The sequence below is a fragment of the Ananas comosus genome, linkage group 7, assembly GCF_001540865.1.
Source record: "Ananas comosus cultivar F153 linkage group 7, ASM154086v1, whole genome shotgun sequence".
NCBI lineage: Eukaryota > Viridiplantae > Streptophyta > Magnoliopsida > Poales > Bromeliaceae > Ananas > Ananas comosus.
Genome location: NC_033627.1, coordinates 142,314 through 166,741, shown reverse-complemented (window position 1 = coordinate 166,741; position 24,428 = coordinate 142,314). Strand labels below are relative to the sequence as shown.

Here is a 24,428-nt window from a genome sequence, read left to right as displayed (position 1 = left end):
AGAAGCGTGTCTTCCTCACCAGAGTCTGTGTTCAGATGCAGAATAACCTTACTTCAGTCTTGTCTCCGGAATAAATCCGACACACACAAACCCCATATATGCTACGTCCTATACATCGTCTGAAGAGAATAGTAAGAATTAAATGGCATGTATCAAACGTAATGCTCTCCAAAACAGTCAGAAAACGCCAACAAATAAAAAGACATCAGAAAAAAAAATTAGCAATAGCGTGGACGGCCTTATCCTGAAACCCATACTTGAACAAAGGCAAGAGAAATGTGTGGCTCTGTATTCACATCTGAGACCCGGAAAATAAGACCACAAGCTCACTAGGAGCTGAAATTTAAGTAAACAGCTATTCAAAGAATCAAAGACTAACAAACATAAAACAGCAAAATAGACAATGATACGCCGAGCCCGTCCTCCTTGTACTGAAATTTTTCATCAACAAACACATATCAAGAGACAAATCAGATAACCGGAGCTCATTATTGTGTCACTGGCAACAAAGAAAACAAGGCGCTTCTCCAAATAAAATACAGTATCTGGTAAAGGTTTCTAAGCTTCTAATAACAAGAGTTACATGTCTTGTGGGAGAAAAAGGAAAAGCATACCTGAAGTATCATCTGTGGGTCAGTAAACTTTACGGCATAATAAGTGCCTACATATAATGTTACAAAATGCACAGCAAGGTTACAGAGAAAAGTTTTGCTAAACTGTTCAACAGCCTGTGATAATTAGGTCTTGCCCCTAAAGACAGGCAACAATAACTTAAACAGGGGATGCACCATTCCACACTATTTAGCTCCCATTGGCAATCAAACTTCCACCTCTTTGCCCTTACGCACAGGAGCTTCCTCTTCTTCATCTTCTTCATCCTCGTCTTCATTTTCTTCTGCTTCCTCTGCCAACTTTGTTAATTCTTCTTGGATCATTAGCTTTATTGATGCTTTTCTTGATGCCATATCCATTTTGTAATGAACAGCTGCCAGATGAGCTTTCAATTTTTAAGTATAAAACAAGAATGAAGTTATAAAGAGAGTATAATATAGAAGGCTTACCGAGCTTCTTAAGAATGTCAGAGAACGTAGCCTGAAACATAGAAATATTTCTCAATATTATACAATGCCATCATTAATTGAATATCAAAACAAGAAAACTAGGTAGAAGTTAAGATGTAACAATTAAAAGCCGCAGAGAGAAAAAAAAAGGAGATCAAAACGGCATTGCAGTGCAGCAACAACCACCAGGATTAGCGTAACTCACCGTGTTAAAGTCGACTCCTTTGAGAATTTCATTAATAGTCTTCCTTAATTCCTCCTTGTTTGGACCAGGTTGTTCTCCATCTGTTGATTTTCCTTTGCCCCTCGTAACCTTCTTGCCTAGATAAACAAAATCCAAGTTTCAGACCAAAGTCAGTCTCAACATGGTCTATAATCAACACAGAAGAGGATTAGATACTCACATAAAATTAGATACTACAATCACCAGAGATCGTAACCAATAACTTGTTACGTTGACTGTCAAAGTGGTTAGTTGTGCACATGCTTAAATTCAGGGAAATATGCAATAGACGTTATATGCAAAGAAATAATAATAATTCTAGGAAAACCTCGTTGAGCCTTACTGCCCAAGTACAATACAAGAATCATCCAATAGATAGAAACAAAACATCAACAGCGATGACATCCATTAAATATCCATACCATATATTAAAAGGGAACAACTCTTCAACTAACAACTTGAAAAAAAAAAAAAAATTGTAGGCATACCGGAACCCTTTTTCTCCTTCACCACTTCAGGGGTTGAAATCTTCTTTGGCATATCGGAGCTTTTCTTCTTGCGAGAAAAGACCTTTTCATCCACGTCATCACTTTCCTCACCCTTAGAGCGTTTAGAAGATACAGTTTTAATAGGGCTCTTCGTGGTAATCGAGAGTGGTGCCTTCTTAGAGCTGCTTCCTCCCTTTAACTTTGCTGAATCTAAAGAATCACTCATTCTTGAAGCTTTCTTTGTATCTCGTTTATCTTTTACTGAATTGTCCGCTTCATCCTCTTCAGACTCTTCCTCAGATTCATCTTCCTTTTCATCGCTTTCAGAATGCTTAGCTTCTTCATCTTCCTTAGTATTATCCTCGTCCTCATCCTCTTCCTCCTCTTCCTCATCTTCATCTTCACCTTCACCTTCACCTTCTGATTCATCGGTAGTCTTCCCTTTTGAACCGGGAGTGCCCCCACTCTATCATAAATATGTTGGAATTTATTGGCAAAAATAGTTAGTGCGACTCTTCAAGTAAACTAGAAAGCAGATAGCAGGTGTAGATACCGGCAGAAATTAGAGAGAGCAAACTCTGGTTAAGAAGTAAAGTGCATAATTTTATTAAATCGAGTAACTCAAAAGGAAAGCTAGCAAAATTTTTAAGGTTGCCAGTTGATACAGACCTTCCTAGATCGCTTCGCTGGCGTGTCTTCTGTGCTCTTTGATGCACTTCCTTTCCCTCTACTGCGTTTCCTAGAATTTGTTGCCTGCCACAGGGAGTAAAGGAAACAACAGGATACATTAGCAAAAGAAGCAAGAAAGAACTTCCCAAGCATCTACGATGGAAAGTAAGGATTCATTTTACTTATTTGCTTCAGCAAAACCCTTTTATTTTCAAGAAAGTTTAAAATTTAGAGATAAAATTGAACCATTCAGCATCTGATGTCAATACAAATCATTTACAAATAGAAATAGAATGCAAAAGAGAAGGATAATTAGCATTTAAGGGCCAACCTGCTCCTTGTCTGCAAGTATGACATCACTAGTAGCATGAGGTGCAACAATAAAGTCCAAAAGCTTCGCCACAAGATCTTCCTACAATTCAAAGTGTCAGGATAAATTACACATTGCATGGATAATGTGGCTAGAGCTGCACTAACGCTGGATAAGGACACAAAGTTTAACCAACCTTTCTAGTATTTGCTTTTGAAACAGGAATATCAAACAAGTCACACATATCTAACAATGTGTCTTTCACATATTTATCAAGTTTCTCCTTCATCTTCGCTCGTTGCTTCTCCTGCATGAAAGTAACTCTTGGATATCAGTTCAAGAGTGTGGAGTCTAAAAATGTAACTGGATAATCTAAGATTGTATAAAAGAGCTTCTTACATCACTCTCGTGCCAAACAAATCCAGAGAACTGGAGGATATGGTTCTTATAATTGACTGCCTGAGATAACAAAAGCAAGAATTATCATTCAAATGACAATGTTGAAGAGGTAAAAATGATGAAACTGAATTTTATCAACACCAAAGTAAACTTATGAAGCAGCATTATCAATATTGGAGAACCAAAATGCAACCAAAACATCAAATCAATTAGTTAGATGGTGACTGCAATAGTTAAAAAGGAATATGAGAAGAGGGACATAGGAGGGGAAAAAATAACAAAGCCAAAGCGAAGCTATTTAGCTTACTTATTTGTTAGTGAAACAAACTAACTATCGAACTTATGGTTCAGGGCCTTTTCCAATTATGTTGCATAAGTAACAGCTCACAGACATTCACTAAGGCCTAAGAATAAATCAAAGGAGGACTGACAAACCTCAAGAAATAATTTCCATATATCATTCTCCAGATGGTTTTTATAAATGAAGAATGGCAGCAGTAGGTTAACTGAACTAATCTCCAATCAATTTGCAATCCTTGTGCCTTCCCCAATCTCTCAAGATGCCTAAATATATGTGCATCAATGTGGTACTCCAATATCATGATCAGCCATATGGCCAAATCAAAAAGGACCTATACTACAGTGGAGTTCGAGTATATATTCCCATTCCTTCTACACACGTCACATGTTCAAAGTGCCAAGCAATTTCTACTCATACTATACAAATTACAATAGAAAAGAGAGACCTCTGGTTCATCTTATTCTGAGAAAGAGGCATAACAATGACAGGTGAACCAGCAAAGCACAACCATTTTTACCTCAAACTTGTTACCAAGAAAAGGCAATAAAAGTAAATACATAATGAATACAGGATTTGCAATAGCAAAGCACACATCTACACAAAATAAAATTAGTATTGAAAAGGTAAAACATCAAAAATCAATTGAGGGGCAAAAATGTTTTAGAGGCCTTTCTCAGATTCAGAATTTTTTGCCAATTTTTTCATTTTTTTCCCCCAAAAGAGGCAATCCCTTGCCACACTGCCTACACAGTTTCTCAATGAGAGAGTTTCAACTTCCCAAGTATCAACCTTTATACTCACAGGAGCAATTATTCTGACATACATCAAACATCAACTGATTGAAAATAACATATAACTAAAATATAGAATTAGAAAAACAACATAATGATGTTCTTAAAGTACCTTTCCTTTCCTCCCAAAAAGAGTCTGATGAAGCAATTTAAGTTCAGTAGGTTTCTTCCTTGCTAATTTGTACGCCACTGGAACAGGAAATCAAAGTGAGTGGAATACAATGTCAAAAAATACCCAAAAAAAAAACTCTAAATCATCACAACACAAAAGGGAGATTTAAATAACCAAATAAACACCAGGAACTTGCATAACGCATTAAACAGGAATATATCATGTAAGAATGATCAGTATGTTAATCCAAACTATCCTAAATAGATGATTCATAATGACTTATATATTTTATTAGTTCTTCAAGTACATACGGGATACAACGTTGATGTTTCAAATACTTTCAGGTGTTAAATCAAATTTCTAACCTAAGTTATTGGATTAAAATCAGATGAAAAGTTCTCCGCATCCAAAGGTCTACTTCAATATATTCAAACGAGAGCTTGCCTAGAGCAAAATAGTGAACCAGTTGAGGTAAATGTTACCAGAACAAACTATATAGAGACTCATCATGTTACCCAAACAAGCTCAAGCCAAATTATCATACACTTACACAATCTGATAGTAATTTAACTTCTGATAAGGGAAAAACTAAATACTTGTCATCACAAGATGCATATAGAAGCATACCATTTGGTATATCCTTCAAAGGGGTGCCACGGCCCTACATTTTAAGAGACCAAGGAAAAGACTGATTTAGTAGAAACCAACTAACGGATATCGGGGGAAAAAGGGAATCAAGAAGAGCACCTTCTCAATTACGACTGTCCTATTTGGCTCCTTCTCAATAACCTCCACCAACCTTTCCACCGTTTTTCTCTCACGCACAGGGCGCCCACTGGGAGAAATGACAGGAGTACTCAATTCCTTGGATTTTGTCTCGTCTTTCTTCTTATTGTTTCCCTTCTCCTTATCACTAACTTTTTGTCTCCTAGATCTCTTCTTCTTTGGTGTTTCCACCACAGCCTCATCCAAATCTGCCTTGTTCACAGTTTGTCCACCATCTTTCTCTTCCATTGCCTCGGCCTCTTCCTCTTCCTCCTCCTTTTCCTCTTCCTTTTCCTTTTCTTCCCTCTCCTCTTGACCTTTCCCCTCATCTTTTGTATCCTCAACCTGAGCCGTTTTCACATCATCGGCATGCACCTTTTCAGCATCCTCATCCTTCACATGTTCAGCATCGACCATTTTCACATCATCAAAACCGACCTTTTTCGTATCCTCATCCTTGACATCCTCAGTCTCAACCATTTTCACATCATCTGCACCCCCCTTTTCCTTATCCTCAGCCTTCACATCCTCAGTCTCAACCATTTTCACATCATCCGCTTTATCCGCAGCCTTTGCATCCTCAGTATCAACCATTTTTACATCTTCACCACCTGCTGTTTCTGTATTCTCAGCATCCACTGTCTTCACAACCTCGGCTTCCACCGTGGTAACTTCCTTAGTTCCTTTTCCCTCTTCTCTAAGGTCGTTAGCTTCTTCTGTTTCTACACCTTTCTTGTCCGTTTTTATCTTCTGTTCAGTATCCTTGCTAACTTTATCGTCCTTAATCTTTTCACCATCTTCCTTCTCAGTTACACAATCTTTCTTTTCCTCACTATCCTTTTCGGTTACACCATTTTTCTTTTCCTCGCCATCCTTCTTCTCAGTTACACCATCTTTCTTTTCCTCACCATCCTTCTCAGTTACACCATCTTTCTTTTGCTCGCTATCCTTCTTTTCGCTAACAGAATCAGCAGCTGCATCTTTGGGGGTTGAATCGGAGCCATTTGCAGCCGGGGTTTCCTCCATCGCAGAAGTTGGCTCTGCTTCCGACATCCCAACTAATCACAGATTGTAATCAAGCAACAGGGAAGTGAAAATTTTCCAGTCTTGGTTTTTGTGGTTGCACTTTCTCAACACAAAACCTGGCATTGCCCAGCGGAAAGACACACTAACAATCGTTATTAAGCTGAGATGTACCATATTAGATTTATAGGGAAATATCTAGATTACTAACTATGCGGATAAACCAAATTCATTATAATATTGTCAACAGAGTTGCAGAAGAATAACATGTTTTAAAACGAAAAAAGACGTTTTTGAGTTCGAAAAGGGATATGTTATATGTAGAAGTAAAAGATCAAAGTACAAATCCACATACAAAGTGTGCAATTTTCAGAGATAGGACTCAGCGTCGCATCACGAAAAGCTTATCAAAACCCTAAGATCGGAATCCACTGAAGCATCCACTCATTTTTGCACAGATTTTGAAAACCCTAGAAAGCTAAAAATATCTAATTTCGAAAGAAAACTCAAAAGAGGCGAAAATTGTGAACAAAGGACAAAATTCTCAGTAATTCGAGATTAATTGTTACCCTAAAGAGAGCTCGGAGAAGCGCGCACTCGGATCCGAGATTTTTCGCCTTCCCTCTCCCTCTTCGAACTCGCGCTGAGTAACTGGAATATAATAATAATATTAAAGAAAAATAAAAATAACACTAAAGAGACTTTTCTACCGCTCGTCTCTTTTTCCCTTCGAAGTCGAAGGGATTATATGTAGAAGGGAGACATTTTATAGTCCGGACTCGGACGCCGGGTCGAATTCCAATCCCGTTTTTATGTGCGTGTCGGGCCCGAGTCGCTTCGGTGGGACCCGCGGTGCACCCCGCCGCGCAATGCCACGTTATCGTCCGACGTGGAATACCACATCCCGTTCGAGTGGGCCCGTCCCGCCTGGGTCGTTACTCCCAACTCCCAAGTCGAGTGGTGCTCGATCACTTGCCACGTGGGAACCCCTTGAGCTCGGACGATCTTATTACGGCCGTCCGATCTTACGGAAGATTTTGTAAATCAAAATGTATTGGATCGTGTATTCGGGCCGTGGGTGGCTTGTAGTTTTGGCCCGATTAGTCTGCCAGGTCCAATGCCATAATTACCAAGGCCCAACGATGCTCTGGCCTCGCCCGCAGTTATGTTACATGGGCTTCTTATGGGCCTCAAGCCCTCGTCTCAACTACAATACGCGTGCGGTGAGACAGTATCGTCAGTATCGTACCACCACCACCACCACCACCACCACCTTCCCCGGTCCGAATATCACGACCATAATAGTGCCAATATAAGCGGGCCTGATACTGGGCCTATGCTAAGGAGGCAGAACATATATCCACGTGTTACTGGACAGGGTGCTCTGTTAACAAACAATGCACGTGGATTGTGGTGGACTTGTAGGTTTTGAAACTAAAGAGAATCCCCGGCGGCCCGGCCCCTTCCGTGCAAATCACTCTTTGGGACTAAATTATGATTGTAACTTGTAAGGCGCCCAAAATGATAAGATTTGCCTCAACGAAGAGAGAGAGAGAGAGAGAGAGAGAGAGAGAGAATTTTAAGTTGGATTGATTGCAAAGTTTATGTCGTGGAACCGGACTAGTTTTTGGCTCAGAGTGACACGCCGGCGCGAGCTTTGATGCCAGGTTGTAGCCCTCAATTCCACGGTTATTTCACTCGTCATTCTGATCCACAATATAGATCAATTATCAGCACTAAACAAAACATTCAATTTTTTTTCTTGCTTTATCTTGCCCAGTTAATTCATCAGGCAAGTTTCGCACAGATGCGGTACTGTAAATTTCAAAATCGTTCTTCTCTGCCAACAAAAAAAAAAAAAAAAAAAAAAAAAAAAAAAATTGGTGACTAAATTATTAAAAAAAAATCCTACAAATTTAATTACTAGGAAGGGTCCTTATTTAGTCTTTTTTTTTTTTTATTAGTCTACTAAGTGGTCCCCCGTCTCAACATTCTTCAACTTTCCCTTTCTTTCAAATGTCTTCTCGTCTGATCAAATTCTTACGAACTAATGATCTTTTTGGGACTTCTCTCTATATTTCCAACAATTCTATGTATAATTCTCTCTCTATGCAACTATATTTAGATCTAATCCATTCTTTACAACTTGCAAATTAACAGCAATAGGGATTTACATCAAAAAGAAAGAAAGAAAGAAAGAAAGAAAAAGCCCGTAGTAGGAATGAAATCACCACTGTGTACATAGGTACATTGTTCCTTCCTACAAATTGGTTTTACTTAGGAAGATGGGGGACTAAGACTACTAGATCATAGATCTGGCCAGTGTCTGGTCCCACCTACAAACCGTTGGTCCTATGATCTTAATAAAGCATTAATGTCTCCTCGGTCAGATTAAATCCAACAGTAACAATGAACAAGTGCCAGCGTACTGCACATGTAAGGTCTCTACTTCTCGGGTGACACATCTCCCTCTTAGGGACACACAATTCGTCTTTTCTCCTGTCTCTCAAATTTGTATATTATTAATTATCCTGCTATTCAAATCAACAGAGGCCCTAATTAATAGTAACATTTTCTTATAATTACCGACCGTTTCTAGAGCAAGTGGTAAAAGATTTGGGGGTTGGTACCCGAGGCCCCAAGTTCGAATCTTAGTTGATTCACATTTCCAGCTAAGTTTATTTCTTAATGAAATAAACAGAGCGGGTAACGTGCTACCTATCTCTCTCTAAAAAAAAAAAAAAATACATCTTCTTATAATTGAAGCTAGGCTGTGCTGCTTCAACAGGTGCCAAAACAAAAACATATTGTGACCACTTGTGGAAATTGATCTAGAGTTTTAATCAGATTTGTGCAGAAACATAAGTAAAATTAATGGAGGAGTTTACATGCTCGGCAATTCTTTCATTAAGAAAATTTTGCATACGAGATCTCTTACATCATCTACGTATACGGCTGAGTATGCTTAAAAGATAAATTTATTAATTGGGAATAGTAACGTTGTGATCCAACTATCCAAGGATGAAATGGGGAGAACTTGTCCTGCGAATAAAACAACATCCTTCATTAAAACTAATGCAATGGTAATGACTCCGGTCTCCTTCTATGGCAGTATATTGCAGTTTCCATGCTATTTCCTCACTCCCGAGGTCTACGGCGATGACCGGCCCTTTGGATTACAAGCCCTTCTCTTGTCCCCGATTACACACAAGCTAATAAGTCAACTAATTATAGTTAAATGTTAGAGAGCATAAGAGAGGGAGTGAAAAGAGAAAACAATGGAAGGCGTAGGGACAGAGCTAGCTACATGTAAAATAAAATACGGGCAATGCTTTCGTACCCTTTCTATTTTTTTTTTTTTCTCTCGAATCGTTCATTGATTCAGCATAGACTATCTATATTTCATTGCCAACCGGTTGTAAACTATGCAACTGTAGTCTAATTCGAAAAATATAGATATACAGAATTTATAATTTTGATATACTGTTGTTTAAATATCGATCCTAAGCTATATTTTATAAAACAACATTTGATTTTAAGTCTTTATAATAGTGTTTTTGAGATACAATTAATGGAACAGTATATTCATGCGATAATTTTGAAATTAAGTATGTCATGTTTCCAATCTCATAATATAATAGAGTGATGCCGATCGATGGAGTAAGTCATCAAAATTACAGTCTTATCCTTTTTTTAGATCAACGGACGCGAAGGACTTGCTCTCTCCAAAAAGATCAGGTATGGAACAAATGCGCGCCATAAAATAATATATAGATGCGGCGGAGCTGATTGGAGGAAACACAAAATGCCACCCCCAATCCCCTCTATATATATGTATGTAGAAGGTGGTGTCTTTTGTTATCACTGGCGGATCCAAGTCAATCCATTAATTCCCTATATATATATATATATATATACCATTCTTAATTTCTCTTTCTCCTTCAACTGCATGGTATCTTGTTGATGGACCCAATGCAGCAGGTAGAGTGGCGAGATCTCATGATGATCAAAGCCTGTAAAACGAATCCGAAGCCCATCAATGGAAGGCTTTATAATTTCCATGCACTCCTCCCTCTCTTCATCATCATCATCATCATCATCTTACTCGTTTCCTACTTTTTACCAGGCCTACGTTGCTATTTTTGCCCCGTTAGCATCTCTTGCGCCAAACTCGTAAGCCTCCTCGCCAACAAGAAGGCCTTATTTCTCTTCTCGAACTTCATCTTCATTTTGTTGGTCGTAGACTTCACTCTATCTAGTCCATCTAATTCTAATTCATTCGCGAGCACACTTCACAATGATAACTCGGCAAGTCTAGAAGGACATCTACCGTCTGATTCCAATGCCATCGAAGTTGGAGATGCGCCTGCGGTGGCAGAACAGCTTCATGACGATTCGCTGTGGATATCGAGCCCCCTCGAAGTCGAAGAAGTCATCTCCTTAGAGCAAGAGAGCACCATCTCCGTCGACTCATTTGCAGAGGAGAAAAAATTAGCCAAAGATCAAGAAAGTAAAACAAATATCGACATCTTTGGAGATTTTCTGACAGAGATTGGAGACCATATAGAGTGGCGACCAGAGTACTCTAACAAATCTCAGCAAGGCCGCCGGATGAAAACTGTTGAAAGAGGGAATATTCCGACATTGGAGGTAGTCGTAGTGGACGGCGCGATTGGAAAAGAAAGGACAGAGCTCGAAGCTTTCGGCATAGAAGATGAGTTGGAGCACCTAGAATTAGATGAATTAAATCGAAAGTTCGATGAGTTCATAGCGAGGAAGAAGAACCAATGGCGATCGGAAGCGCTGCAGCTAGTCATGGCCGCCGTTTAGTTTGAAATCGATGGTGCATACATGTGGATTGCCAAGGAGAAGAGCATATCAAATTAATTAGAAATTAGCTAGCAAACATCATCGATTAGTTCCTAGCTAACTCTGTACAGTTCTTAATTAATTGCTTGGCCTTTCTCTTCCTATGTAAAGTGGCTCCTTCAGTAAATCAAAGAAGGAATTAGTACATAGGCTAATATATATAAATAATACCGCTTGGAGTTAATTATGTGTCTGATTAATTAATGTACAAATTAAACGCCGCCAAGCAACTGGAGAGGCATTACAAGTCAAGGTATGATGCTGCGCGTTTGAGTCAATCCGACGGGTTTCTGGTGGCTAGATTAAATCGTCAGTTCGTCACTTATATGACATGAGGTTGCTCGCATTTGCATGACGCCCCTACCATAATCTAAAAATTGCCTGCGTACCTAATATACGAACCTAACCTACTACTGTGGGAGATGCTTCTGTTGTTTACAATATTTTTAATGACTCGATCTGGAATAATTGCAAAAGTCCCCTAGGTAGGTGCATGGAAATGGGGTGCAAATTACGCTAAGCAAACGTAAGGGGGTGGGGAGATATTTTGCAATCCATCCCAACAAATAATAATAAATAAATAAAAATATTCAAATACAAACACGCCTGTAGCAAGTAGAAGCAAGGCCCATTTCAAAGGGTCACTCAGCCTGAGGTTTTGAGCCGCGCTAAGTTGGAACCCCAGAAAAGTTTCTACGCCAGCTTTTCAAACCTTCCAACAAACTGGCACAACTCTTTTGATTTTGAATCTTTTAATACTGCATATAAATGAGGATAGAATTGGGCTTCTGAAAAGCAAAAAGAGAAAAAGTTAAATTAGAATTAATTTCCAAAAAAAAAAACTTGAAAGGACCATAGAAAAAACTTCCTACACTAGGCGTATTATATATTGGCACATAGCTTGTCTATGAACCCTCCATTCTATTGAATTTTTTGTCCCAATAATAAAAAATTTAATAAAGAAATTGTTGAAGTTATCTAGATTGCCTAGATGGACAATTAATGTGGTAAGAAATATTTATAAAATTAGGAGATTGGTAGTGTATATATTTAAAATAGAGTCCGGCTGGGATACTATCGATAGCACCAAGGATTTGCGATTTTGGGGTGAGTGAAACAATCCTTGATTGATAAGGCTGCTCCACGATTGGCTGTCATGTAAATTTATCATGTAAATGAACACAGTGTACCAAAACTTAACCTGTCTTATTTCGTTAGATTGTGCTACGACATGGGACTGTGTAAATGAACACAGTGGTTACTAGTGCAGGGCCGTTGTGAAAGTTAGACCAAAAGAATTAAAATTTTTATATTAATTGCCCGCACCCGCCCGCGCCTCCGCAACTCCGCCCCTCGCTGCCACGTGGATCTAACTGAGGATTCATATATTTATATATATATAAATTATATAGATATAGATTTTTTTCTGCTTCCCTGAACACAAATGCAGAACTTTAAAGAGGCAACATATTATCAAGAAAACATTAACCAATATGCCGAAAATAGCCCCTACAAAAAAAATCCACTGAATGCCAAAAGGCAAGCTAAGAATTTGGCTTCAGAAGTATTTGGATATAGATCGCATTATTCAACAGTGGTCGCAGTCACCACACGAAATATAAAGCATCAAGGAATCTTGAGATGATTTATGTTAATTCACACTAAATTTTGTTTTGTAGTAGAGCTTACCGTAACAACCTGCTGCTTATAACATAAAGCCACAGTGGGATAAATTGAAGTTTACCCTAAAATAAAATGAAACACAATATTTCAAGTGATTGACAAGTTACATACAAATACCCTCTGCTAACAATTTCTTCTTCAAAGGAAAGACCATAGGCAACTCTTTGCTAATAAATTTCAAGCGGAACCTTGAGACTAAAAAGAGTGCTCCAATTTTATTTCCCCGCCTCTGATGCAGAGGCGGTAGAGATATACGAAGGACCCAAAACAACTGCTATATTCATCCATCAATCACTAATATAGCGACTTGAAATGAAATTAAGGTAGTAGGTTTTTTTCCATGTTAGGTTTGCTGATTGCCTTTGACAGCGGATGTTCTAAACCCGGCACCAAATGGGCCTCATAAACAAGCAAAGTTCAAGGAGAACCAAGATTGTTATCTATTCCCGCCACCCAGTAACAAACCTCATAATCTCCTTTGCTTACGGTGGACCAATGGGAACTCCACTAGAATGATGAAAGAAGATCTCTCTGCTTCTCTCAGATACTGCACGGTGCCATTCATGATCCTTATGAGCTTCTGGCTGATGAACAAGCCCAGGCCTTCTCTCGATGCACCCTGGCTATGGTGAAACATCTCTTGTACCAAAGCCTCAGGAATACCAGGTGCAGGATGAATTATCCTGCAATTTGTTATCAGGTTTGGAGTATAATTATCAATGACCATAGACAATGCTGCAAATATATAAATACACTTCTTAATGAATATCCCAGATTTGCAGTAGTAGTAGTACTGCAAAACTTATCACGGCGGATAACCTCAAGTGCCTCTGCCTTGTACAATGAAAAAGTGAAATTGTATTTTGGAAACATGAATATTTCAATCAGAGGAATCATGTTTCCACTTACAAGCAGTTCCTTTAGTTTCTAAATCCTTGGCCTTTATTTTCTTTAGCAGTCCTAGTGATAGTTAAAGAGTAACTCACACAGGAACTCAATTAAGATCTAGTAATAAACAAGAGCATCATTCAAAAGGATTAAATTAATCACTTTTTCTTTTCCACATTTGTACAAGTCTGGTGACGCTTCATATTTTCTTACATAAAGAAATACATGTGTGTTTAGTTGAAGGCATAATGAACAGAGGCGCACACTCAATCCACATTGGTGCATTAGCAAATCTATAGATGAAAAGTTAGCGTTCATGGCTGCAGGGTATCTACTATATTATTATGCACAATTCGGAAATCAGACTTGACAAATTTAGTACAAAGTCAAGTCTTGGAAGGTACATTACCTGAACTCAAGATGGAAAATTTGCACCCGAGTTCCTATTTGTTCCACTCGAGGAATGACCCGAAGTAGAATTGAGCCTCCAGACGGTCGTGTGAATTGGAGTGCGCTAGATAAGAAGTTTGCTAGAACCTGCTGCAGCCTCAAGTTGTCCCCATATAAGTACAGATTAGATACTTCTGCAGGCCAATCACGGCCCAGAGGCACTTGTCTATCCTCGCTTAGAGCCATCCCCTGGATTACAACTGCATCCAGGACTTCTCCAAGGTTGAATTCCACCGTGTTGAGCTCCATGTAGCTGTTCAAAAATGTCGCACAAATAATGCTCCAATGAATACAAGATTGACCACTGCACTCAATAAAGAACATTTTACAGAGTCCAAAAATGACATGCATGGATCATAATTATGGATAGTTATTGGTATCAATAACTGTTAACGGGAAGAAGGTAATGGAGATGTAATTTTCTACTGGATTTGAGACCAGATATCTCATGAACCATTGTAAGAACTATGAAAAACTGAAGATTCTTTGTTTGGGGCTACAAATTTCAACACCACAAGAATTCACATAAAGTAACTAAATTACTTAATCAGTTCTTTGTTTTTGAATGATAGTCTTTTTATACTTGAAGACACTAGCCCTTAAAATATTAACTAGTGATAACAACAACAATGCACGACACTACTACCATGGAAAAGGAAATGAACTGAAGAGGACATTCATACCACTGCTCGATGCTTTCTAGATCTATATCATTTAATATTTTTGACAACTGCTCTTGACAGAAAAAACTTGTTCTCAGAAGCTGCCTCTGGTCCTTGGTCAAATCAGAAGAGTTCATTGAACTACGAGTAAATAAGATTCCATTTAGAGGGTTCCTTATCTCTTGACGAAGATAGGTTAATTCCTTGAGGCTGTTCATTGCAGCTTGCTCAGACATCTTCTGCACCTGCAGAGCATGCTGAATCTCTGGACTGGCTACGTGTAAAAAGCACAAAACCCCTGTTATTTTACCCTCGGAGTTAGTTCTCTTGCTTGCTGAAAGTATTGCTTCCACATACTTTCCATTCAAATCAAAGAATCCAAATGAAATCTTGTCTGCTTCTTGACCAGCAATTACACTGTTCAGCACAATCCTGAGCTTGGTGAGACTGTCATGGTCTTTCACTCTGCAGCCAAAACTGTGGACAGCAAAAACTTCTCCAACAAGCATTTTTTCTATTGCACACTCCCTCTTCATGCCAGAGAGCTTTTGCATAGCTGCGTTCCATTCAGAACAGCAACCATGCTCATCAATTATGAATATTGGGGGGATGAGTTCGCTTGGATTTCTTACAATTGCAGTGTAGTCGCCCTGAATGCGGGTAAATTTATCCATGAGCATCTTCTGCCCTGTCACATCTTGTGCAACAAAGCAAACTCCTACAACTTTATCCTTTATGTCATGACTACAGCATGCATTGACCACCAAAATTACAGACCCATTGTCTTCTTCTTGATTGAAGGTCTTCAATTTAATTTCCACATTCTGCTCTTCTTTTCCTGTCATACAGATAAAAAGGAAAAAAAAACACTTTGTATACTGTGTTCCAAATTTGTGGTAGAAAAGGAGAATATAGATGGAAGAACAGCACACAAATTTGTAGCATAAAAATAATCAGATGGATATATATATATATATATATATATATATAGGCTGGGGCTACTATACTCTTATGAGTATAGAACCCCTTGTACTCATAAATTTTTAAACGTTGATTGATGGGATGTGTGATTAGGATGATGGTGGTCCCCACTTAGAATGATAGTGGTCTCCTAGGGTTGAGTGGTAGTTGGTTGAATAGTATGATCTAACAAGTGGAAATGATCATAGAATAAATCTAGGAGCCGAAAACTTATGAGTATAAGAAGCCAATACTCATAAAAAAGTATAGTAGCCGGACTATATATATATATATATATATATAGTACGTCTCCTATATTTTTGAAAGTACGGAGACCTCCGTGCTTGTAAGTTGTTTTCGATAATAAGACATCCGATTCGACGATCGGCTCCGTTAAGTATAATCTACCCTATTGGAACTATCTAGAAACCAAATTTTATTTTTTTTTACATCATTTACCAAACGATCAAAAGGTCTCAAAAATGACTATTTTAACGGCCGATGTGACATGTTTTTAAGTTCAACAGTGTAGAAGTATCCAAATTACATAAATATTTAATAAAAAATTCTACTTAACATCAATAGCAAGATCAATACTTCCGATTTGAAATTTGAGTCCTTTATCACTATTTTTTTTTATGAGATTTTCATTTTCGGCCGTTCATTTTGAGGCTACTCGTTCATCAGACATACAAAGTCAAAAAACTATTAAATTTGGTTTCTAGATAGTTCCAATAGCGTAGATCAAGTTTAACGGAACCGATCGCCGAATCGGATGTCCCATCATTGAAAACAACTTACAAGCACGGAGGCCTTCGTACTTTCGAAAGTATAGAAGCCTAGCTCTATATATATATATATATATATATATATATATATATAGTCCGGCTACTATACTATCGATAGTACCAAGCCCTTGGTACTATTGAGTTTTCTACCGTTAGATCTACCCTTTGATCATTTCCACCCGTTAGATTATACTATTAAACCAACAACCCACTCAACCCTAGGGGATCACTATCATCCTAACCGCACATCCTTTCATCCAACGGCCGAAAACTCAATAGTACCAAGGACTTGATACTATTGATAGTATAGTAGCAAAATTCTATATATATATATAAGCTGGAATACTATCAATAGCACCAAGCTATTGGTGCTATTAGTTTTTTAGCCTTTGGATTGAAAAATGTGCGGTTAGGATGATGTGGGTCTCCTAGGGTTGAGTGAGTGGTTGATTGAATAGTATAATCTAATGGGTAAAAATAATTAAAGGGTTAAATCTAATGGTAGAAAATTCGATAGCATCAAACCCTTGGTACTATCAATAGTATCCTAACCAAACTCTCTCTCTTTCTCTCTCTCTCTCTCTCTCTCTCTCTCTCTCTCTCTCTATATATATATATATATATATATAGGCTGGGGCTATTATACTCTTATGAGTATAGATCCACTTGTACTCATAAATTTTTAACCGTTGATTAATGGGATGTGTGGTTAGGATGATGGTGGTCCCTACTTAAAATAATAATGATCCCCTAGGGTTGAGTGGGTAGTGGGTTAAATAGTATGATCTAACGGATAAAAATGATTAATAGAATAAATCTAAGGGCCGAAAATTTATGAGTATAAGGGAGCCAATACTTATAAAAGTATAGTAATACTTATAAAAGTATAGTAGCCGGACTCATATATATATATATATATATATATATGGGGAAACTTCAAATACCCCCCATGTGGTTTCGCACTTTCTCATTTTAGACCCTGTGGTTTAAAGTGTATCAAATTAGTACCCTGTGGTTTCGTATTTTCTAGTACCCTGTGGTTTCAAGTGTATCATGTTAGTACCCCGTGGTTTCGCACTTTCTCACTTTAGTAACATGTGGTTTAATATTTCGTTAAATTATATACCATGAAATGGATAATAAAAAGAGAAAATTGAAACCACAAACTACTAACTTGATACACTTTAAACCACAGGGTACTAAAGTGAGAAAGTGCGAAACCACAAGGGGGGTATTCAAAGTTTCCCATATATATATATATATATGAGTTGAGCTAGAATACTCTCAAAAGCACCAAGGGGGTAGTACTTTTGAGTTTTTAACCATTGGATGGAGAGATGTAGGATTGAGATGCTAGTGATAGGTGGAATAGTGTTAGATCTAAGAGGTATTAGTAATTAAGGAGTAGATCCAAGGGCTAGAAACTTAGAAGCACCAAAGGGTTGGTGTCATGCCCCGAATCCGACTAAATCGGCGGAGCTCGGGGCGTGACAGTTGGTGCTTCTAAAAGTATTCTAGCTCAATTCTATATATATATATATATATATATATATATATATATATATATATACTGGAATGTTATTAATAGTATTTGAGCTCTTTTGCTATCGAACTTTTAACCCTTGGATGAAAAATTGTAGGGTTATGATAATAGTGGTCCCCTAGGGTTTAGTGGTGATCCCCTTAGGGTTGAGTGGGTGGTCGGTTGAATAGTATGATCTAAAAGGTAGAATTGATTAAAGTATAGATTAATGGCTAAAAAATCAATAGCAAAGAGCCCAAATACTATTAATAGTATTCCAGCTCAACTTTATATATATATATATAGAATTGAACTCCTATGCTTTTAAAAGTATTAAGTCATTGGTGCTTGTAGGCTTTCGGCTCTTGGATTAAGGGATGTGATGTTAGGATCATGGTGGTCCTCTAGGGTTGAGTGGGTGATTGGTTAAATAGTATAATTTAATAGGTAAAAATGATCCAATGGGTAGATCTAACAGCAAAAAACTTACAAGCACCAAATACTTTGTACTTTTAAAAGCACTATAGCCGGATTTTATATATATATAGAGAGAGAGAGAGAGCGCGCTAGGCTAGTATATATACTATCGGTAGCACGGAGGCCTCCGTGCTATCAAGATGTTTTCAATGATGCCGCTTCCAAATCGACGATCGGCTCCGTTAGACTTGATCTACACTATTGAAATTATTTGGAAACTAAATTTCATAATTTTTCGATATCGTTTACCTATCAAACGAGTAGTCTAAAAATGAACGGCTGAAAATAAAAATCTCATAAAAAATGATGATAGAAGACTTAAATTTAAAATCAGAGGTACTGACCTTACTCTAAATAATAAAAATAATTTTCTATAAAAATTTCATCTGATTTGGATTGTTTTACACCATTAAACTTAAAAATGCATCATATCTACCATTAAAATTATCACTTTTGAGACCTTTTGATCACTAGCCAAATGATGTCGAAAAATTATGAAATTTAGTTTTCAAATATTTTTAATAGTGTAGATCAAGTCTAACGGAGCCAATTGTCGATTTGGAAACCGTATCATTGAAAATATCTTGGTAGCGCGGAGGCCTCCGTGCTACCGATAGTATACAAGCCTAGCTCTCTCTCTCTCTCTATATATATATATATATAAAGAACCAAATAGTCTCACCTTGTAGAGCTAAGCTTAGGGTGTTTTTGACCACTTCGACTGACTCGCCCGTAACAAGATCAGCCAGTGGCATACCAATTGCATCCTGAACAGGCAATCCGGTCAATTCTGCCGCTTTTGTATTCCAACCATTTATGTTCCCAGACGCATCAACAGCCAAAATGGGCACTGTTGCTGTTTCAATAAGCCGAACCATCTCATTTGTAACTGTACGCAGTTCATCCAGCCCTTGTATCTTCTTCACATCATCTGACGGTGCTTTCACAATGCTCCTTGCATTATCATTGACAAGCTCATCTTGCAAAGAACCTCGCAATATGAGCTGCAAGGAATGGATAGCATCCATTTCAACATCTTCCCATGGGAGGCTCCTCCATTTCACCACCTCCAAGAATGCCTTGAACGAAGACCGCGGATGCATTTTCCGTCCCTCGTCATCCCTATCGGCCGGTTCATTTTTAGCTCCACCCCATTTAATCTCCTTTGCAGTGTGGGATCGAAACCAAAACATAAAATCCTTTGAAGTAATCTTAATTGCGGCCATGCCACAGACTGCGTCTCCCAAAGCAGAAGCACCGGGATAACCGGCTTCTGCCAAGCTGTCGGTGCTCAACCCTGTAGACCCATCATGATACTCTAAAAGCCACGCCACAATATCCTTTATCTGCGACTCAGAAGGTGTAGTTCCAAGAAGCCAAAATTGATTTTTGTAATAAAGTGCTGCGCCGTGGCACTTAACAAGATCCATAACATTAGGCGACTGAGTGAAAATACCAATAGGAGCATCTCGCAGAAGCATATCACAAAGAAGGGTCTGGGTCTGGAGGATATGCTTCTCCTTTGCTTGAGCCTCTAACTCTACCTCTTTGTTCAGCTGAATACTGAACACTTGCAACAGGAACTCACAAGCATACCTGAGTGGAAAAGGGACAAACCTTGGGCTTGTATGATGGCAAACCACCAAACCCCAAAGCTTCCTCCCCATGTGCTGTTGTTGGTCACTGCCGGTTTCTTCCTCATCCTCGTTAATGGTAACAGACATGACAAGGGAGGCAATAGAGCCCATATTAGCCATATACTGAGCATGGCAGCCGTGAGGAGCTCTTAACGTCGAGCCCGACAAGATCAGCGGCTCAGCTAGTCTCTTATCCTGTATTACCTTGACCGGTGGAGCAGTGCAATCGCAAATCATCCTCACTTTGTTCTTCATAAAAAGAAACCTCGAAGCCTGCGGGATATCAGTGGCAGGATAGTGCAAGCCGAGATAAGGCTCCAGATCCGATCTCCTACACTCGGCTATAACTTCGCCATGCTCGTCTTCGTGGAACATGTAAGCCATCACCCGATCGTAACCCGTAAGCTCGCTCACCTCCCGAACCAAAACATCGCACAGTAAAGGAATATTCCCACTGGGTAAAGACTGTAGCCTAGAGATGGCTTTAGCGGCTAGCTTGTAGGATTTTAGTGCTCCAGACGCAGTCACAGGCACATCGGACGGATTTACAGGCTCCAAGTCTATGACCAATCCGACATCAATCCGGTGCACGATAGCGTAGAAGGGCTTCCCCGAGATTCTGCAGTGGACTAGAATCGGATTAAGGAGGTTGACTTCGGAGAAGCTTGCGGCCTTCTGAAGGGCGGCGGAGCTCGGGGAGCGGAAGAGCGTCCGGACGTCCGTACCAACGGTCAGGGCATCCTGCTGTTCGATGCTGGGGACGGCGTGAGGCGTGAGATCGAGCATCTCGGGGGCGTTCTCGCTGTACGCGATGATGCGGAAGGTGTCGGCCTCGACGGCCAGCATGCATCCAAAGGGCTGGATGAACTTGCCGCGCTGCAATCGCTGGAGGTAGAGGGAGACGAGGGCGGTCGAGGGAACGCCGCTGCTGCTCTCGGCAGCGGCGCCACCGGCGCCGCTCAAGCGGTTGGCGGCGCCCATGGAGGTCGGGTAGTCGAAAGGCTGCGCCGAGTCTTCGAAGTCTGCGTGGAGCTTGGCGTCAAGGGAGGTCTGCGCGACCACACGGGCGCTGTGCTTGGACCGCGCCGAGCCACTCCGAGAGCACGTCCTCTCTCTGTTCGACCTCGACGACGACATCTCGTTCTTCTTTCTTGCTATACAATACAACAACCACACGCCTCCCACCTTCTTTCCCCCAAACCAGCTGCTCTTTCCCCAGAGACTTAGAGATTTCGGGGGTTAGAGCATCTCTACTTCTGCCACCGCCTACAGAGAATGTCCAAACCGAGATTCAGGCCCTCTGCTACCGCGACTGATCGATTCGACCGAGAATCGGAACCTCAATCCCAAGGCTCAATACTTCCGCGCAAATCCTGCAGTATAGTGGATTGGGTAATACAATAATGAAAAGAAAGAAAAAAAGGAGAAGGAAAAAAAAAAAAAAGTTAAAAAGAAAAAGGAGCTACGGAATCACGGACCACCGGCTTTGAAGCGCAAAAGCAGCCAACACTAACGGAGCAAATTTGGATGCTCGGGGGCTGAAGATATCAGCTGGGTAAAGAAAACACGAAAGCGACGACAGGATGCCTCAGAAGTAGATTCTAGATAAGAGAAAAAGAAATCTGTGTTTCCGTGGTAATAACTCACTCTATAAAGCCCCCCCGAACCTCTTAGAAACAAACCCTATCGAAGAGAGGAAATCCGACAATCAGGGAAAACCTTGCCCCGAATTAAATCAATTCAAATGGAGAGAAAAGAAAAAAAAAAAGGGGGGGGGTTTAATCGCTATACATCAGATCCATCAGGGGAATAAAGAAAGGGCAATGCTAGTTCAAAGTAATCCTCAACCTTCGTAAAACAAGCAGCACTACAAGAAGAAAGGAAGAAGAAAATGTTACGAGTCGGAGTCCTCCGGTGTCGACCCGAGACTTCTGTTATGCACTAACAGACATTTTATTTTCTCTTTATAATTTACTTTTCAAATGAGACACATCGTAAAACTGTCGACGAGACGAGACGAGACGGAGTTCTAAAATTAAAATCGATTATCAATTTTAAAACACATTTAACAGAAAAGGGCCTTGGGACAGAAGACGGTGCAGTAGAAGAAGAAAGGAAGAAGAGAAGAGCCTTGGGACAGAAGATGGTGTAGTATGGAGGAGGAGCGGAGGCAGATCCTCACACGTGAACAAGTCCCATTCGCAGCGAACGTGGTCCTCTCACATTCCACTCGCCCATCCCGTTCTAGAACAGAAAGAACGGAAAGGGCACCAGAATGAAACAAACCTTCCATATTCGTCTCTCTCTATCCTGGCTATAATGCTCAACTACATAGTTAATATATCCGCATCGAAGTTAAGCTTAACCATACCATCCAGTGTTGCACTTGTGTTCCCTTTTTAAGGGGGGCGAGATGAAGCTCTAGCGTTTGATTGCTCGCTAGAAGGATAAGAATTCAATGAAAGGATTTGATTTCTCTCCTTGTTTCAGTCCGCCAAACAGAGCAGCTTGGTTTTAATTATCTTTCTCTAAAAACACAGTTGATGTCTTGACGACAAGTATGACAAAATGCTCATGCGGTATCATCATTAACAGACGTGTAGAAATCAATTAAAAATTTTAGACATTTTGGATATCAACAACCAACAAGGGAATATGATGGAAAAATCTTGTAACATCACCTCTAAAACCAAATGTCTTCATTAACCGTTTTTGTCGTACCAGAAAGAGACGACCTTCCTCGTCCACAAATTAACCGTTTTTCTGCGGCATAATTGCGCATTAATTTGGCACTTACAATCATTAATCCGGTCCATTCAAATCTTTGGCCCTTTCTGAACATAAAAAAAAGTATGCAGCAAGATAACTATAAAGTAGCTTAATTTATATTATTAATGAATGAAGTGGATAGCATATGGATTGGTATTGGTTTTGGTTTCGAGGTTTACTTGGTAAGTAATTCTGAAATGAATCTTGAGTAAATACATATATAAGAAGCTGCATAGCAGATTAAGGGAGTAAGCGACCATGCTTCTAATCTCCCCCCAAAAAAAAAAGAAAAAAAGAGAGAAGTGGTGAAAACTCAAGGGCGCTAATGTAACTAAATAGTGCACAGACACATAAGAGATCAAACGAGGAAAAATTGTACTGTCACTAGTAGGGAAAAACCTCGCCATGTTGTGGCTCTAATCTTTACTATTATGGCTCCACATGCTGCAAGCAAGGAGGGAGCATGGGAAGGATAGTGTGGCCCCAATGTGTTGTTTGTCATCTCATTCCCATTGGGCGTCCGGTTGGCCAGCTGTTACATCCTTCCAAATTGCATTATCTAGATTCTCAGACTTCCTGACCCGAAACTTAAAAAGGTGTGATATAATAGAAAGAGTTATGTATACATTCTCCAACTTTTTAACAATTTCAGGAAAGTTTGGTAACCTTCTTATGGCTATGAAGTAACAATGCACATGATTAACTGACAGAGTACATAGGGACTGCTCTATTCTTCACTGGATTGGGCTGCAGCTGTCTAAACTTTCAAGATTCTGAAGATGTTTGCCTAACGGAGAGACCGATTTGATGCCAACAGTAGTTTTCTCAATATTCAGTTAAAGGCTAACTTCTTTTGTTGACACTCAAGAGAATAAATAATACAACAATTCTACTTTAAACGGTTTCTTCCTTCTTCTACGCCCAAAAATAAATTTCTGTAGGTGCCCACTGAGCTAGCAAAATTTCTGTGCATTGACGTGCGGTTGGAATCGCACCCAACATGCCCCCTTTGTCACTCTTACGTCCGTACAGCTGCTGAGTCAGCCGCTCCATTGTAGCCGCCCATAGGCCATAGTTCCTCCTCCAACGCATCTGCATCTTGATCCTTGAAAAGTATAACACTAATTTTAGTTTTTCCTTTTCTTTTCCTTTTCTTTTCCTTTCGGAAGGGTTAAATTCGGTAATTTCCACTAATAAGTTGTTACAACAACTCAATTCATGCTCTTTATTGTTTCTCCATTCAAGGGCCTAGAACATCGGTGCTATTGCAAAATATCACTAAACCTCCATGAGAGGTGAGCCCTGAGCCCGCCGCCCCCTCTACGGAGATAACTATCCCACATATCCGCAAGTATTCACCGCGTTTTACAACAATTGTCCAAACATTAAACAGACAAACGAAGGTTTTAACATGTGCCATCATAAATAAGCTGGCTACAACGAAGAAGCGATAACGTAAGCCATCTCAAAGTTCATGCAATCTGAAGCAGCAGCAGGAGCATTAAGAGAGAATACTACACAAAGCCTGTTCCCGGTGAACTGCAGAGGATCGATCAGAACGTACAGGATGGAAGACAGTAT

General features: G+C 39.5%; 2 protein-coding genes across 4 annotated transcripts; both read right to left on the bottom strand.

Moving 5' to 3' along the window:
• On the bottom strand, positions 459-6,890 carry LOC109712666 (ABC transporter F family member 4-like). The gene is made up of 12 exons (XM_020236375.1): positions 6,712-6,890; positions 5,102-6,261; positions 4,982-5,015; positions 4,355-4,431; positions 3,151-3,210; positions 2,948-3,058; positions 2,773-2,853; positions 2,442-2,525; positions 1,773-2,238; positions 1,267-1,382; positions 1,062-1,092; positions 459-985 (listed from the first exon to the last, which is right to left on the bottom strand). Exons 2-12 carry the CDS (start codon positions 6,170-6,172, stop codon positions 819-821), a joined length of 2,298 nt encoding a protein of 765 aa, XP_020091964.1. The 5' UTR covers positions 6,173-6,261; positions 6,712-6,890; the 3' UTR covers positions 459-818.
• On the bottom strand, positions 12,657-22,664 carry LOC109712500 (phytochrome C). Of its 3 annotated transcripts, none has more exons than XM_020236089.1 (5): positions 22,450-22,664; positions 19,124-21,451; positions 14,716-15,532; positions 13,992-14,285; positions 12,657-13,377 (listed from the first exon to the last, which is right to left on the bottom strand). In XM_020236089.1, exons 2-5 carry the CDS (start codon positions 21,213-21,215, stop codon positions 13,161-13,163), a joined length of 3,420 nt encoding a protein of 1,139 aa, XP_020091678.1. In that variant the 5' UTR covers positions 21,216-21,451; positions 22,450-22,664; the 3' UTR covers positions 12,657-13,160. The 3 variants fall into 3 exon arrangements, with proteins under 3 accessions (XP_020091678.1, XP_020091677.1, XP_020091676.1); XM_020236088.1 differs by lacking the exon at positions 22,450-22,664 and adding an exon at positions 21,545-22,414; XM_020236087.1 differs by lacking the exon at positions 22,450-22,664 and adding an exon at positions 21,557-22,414.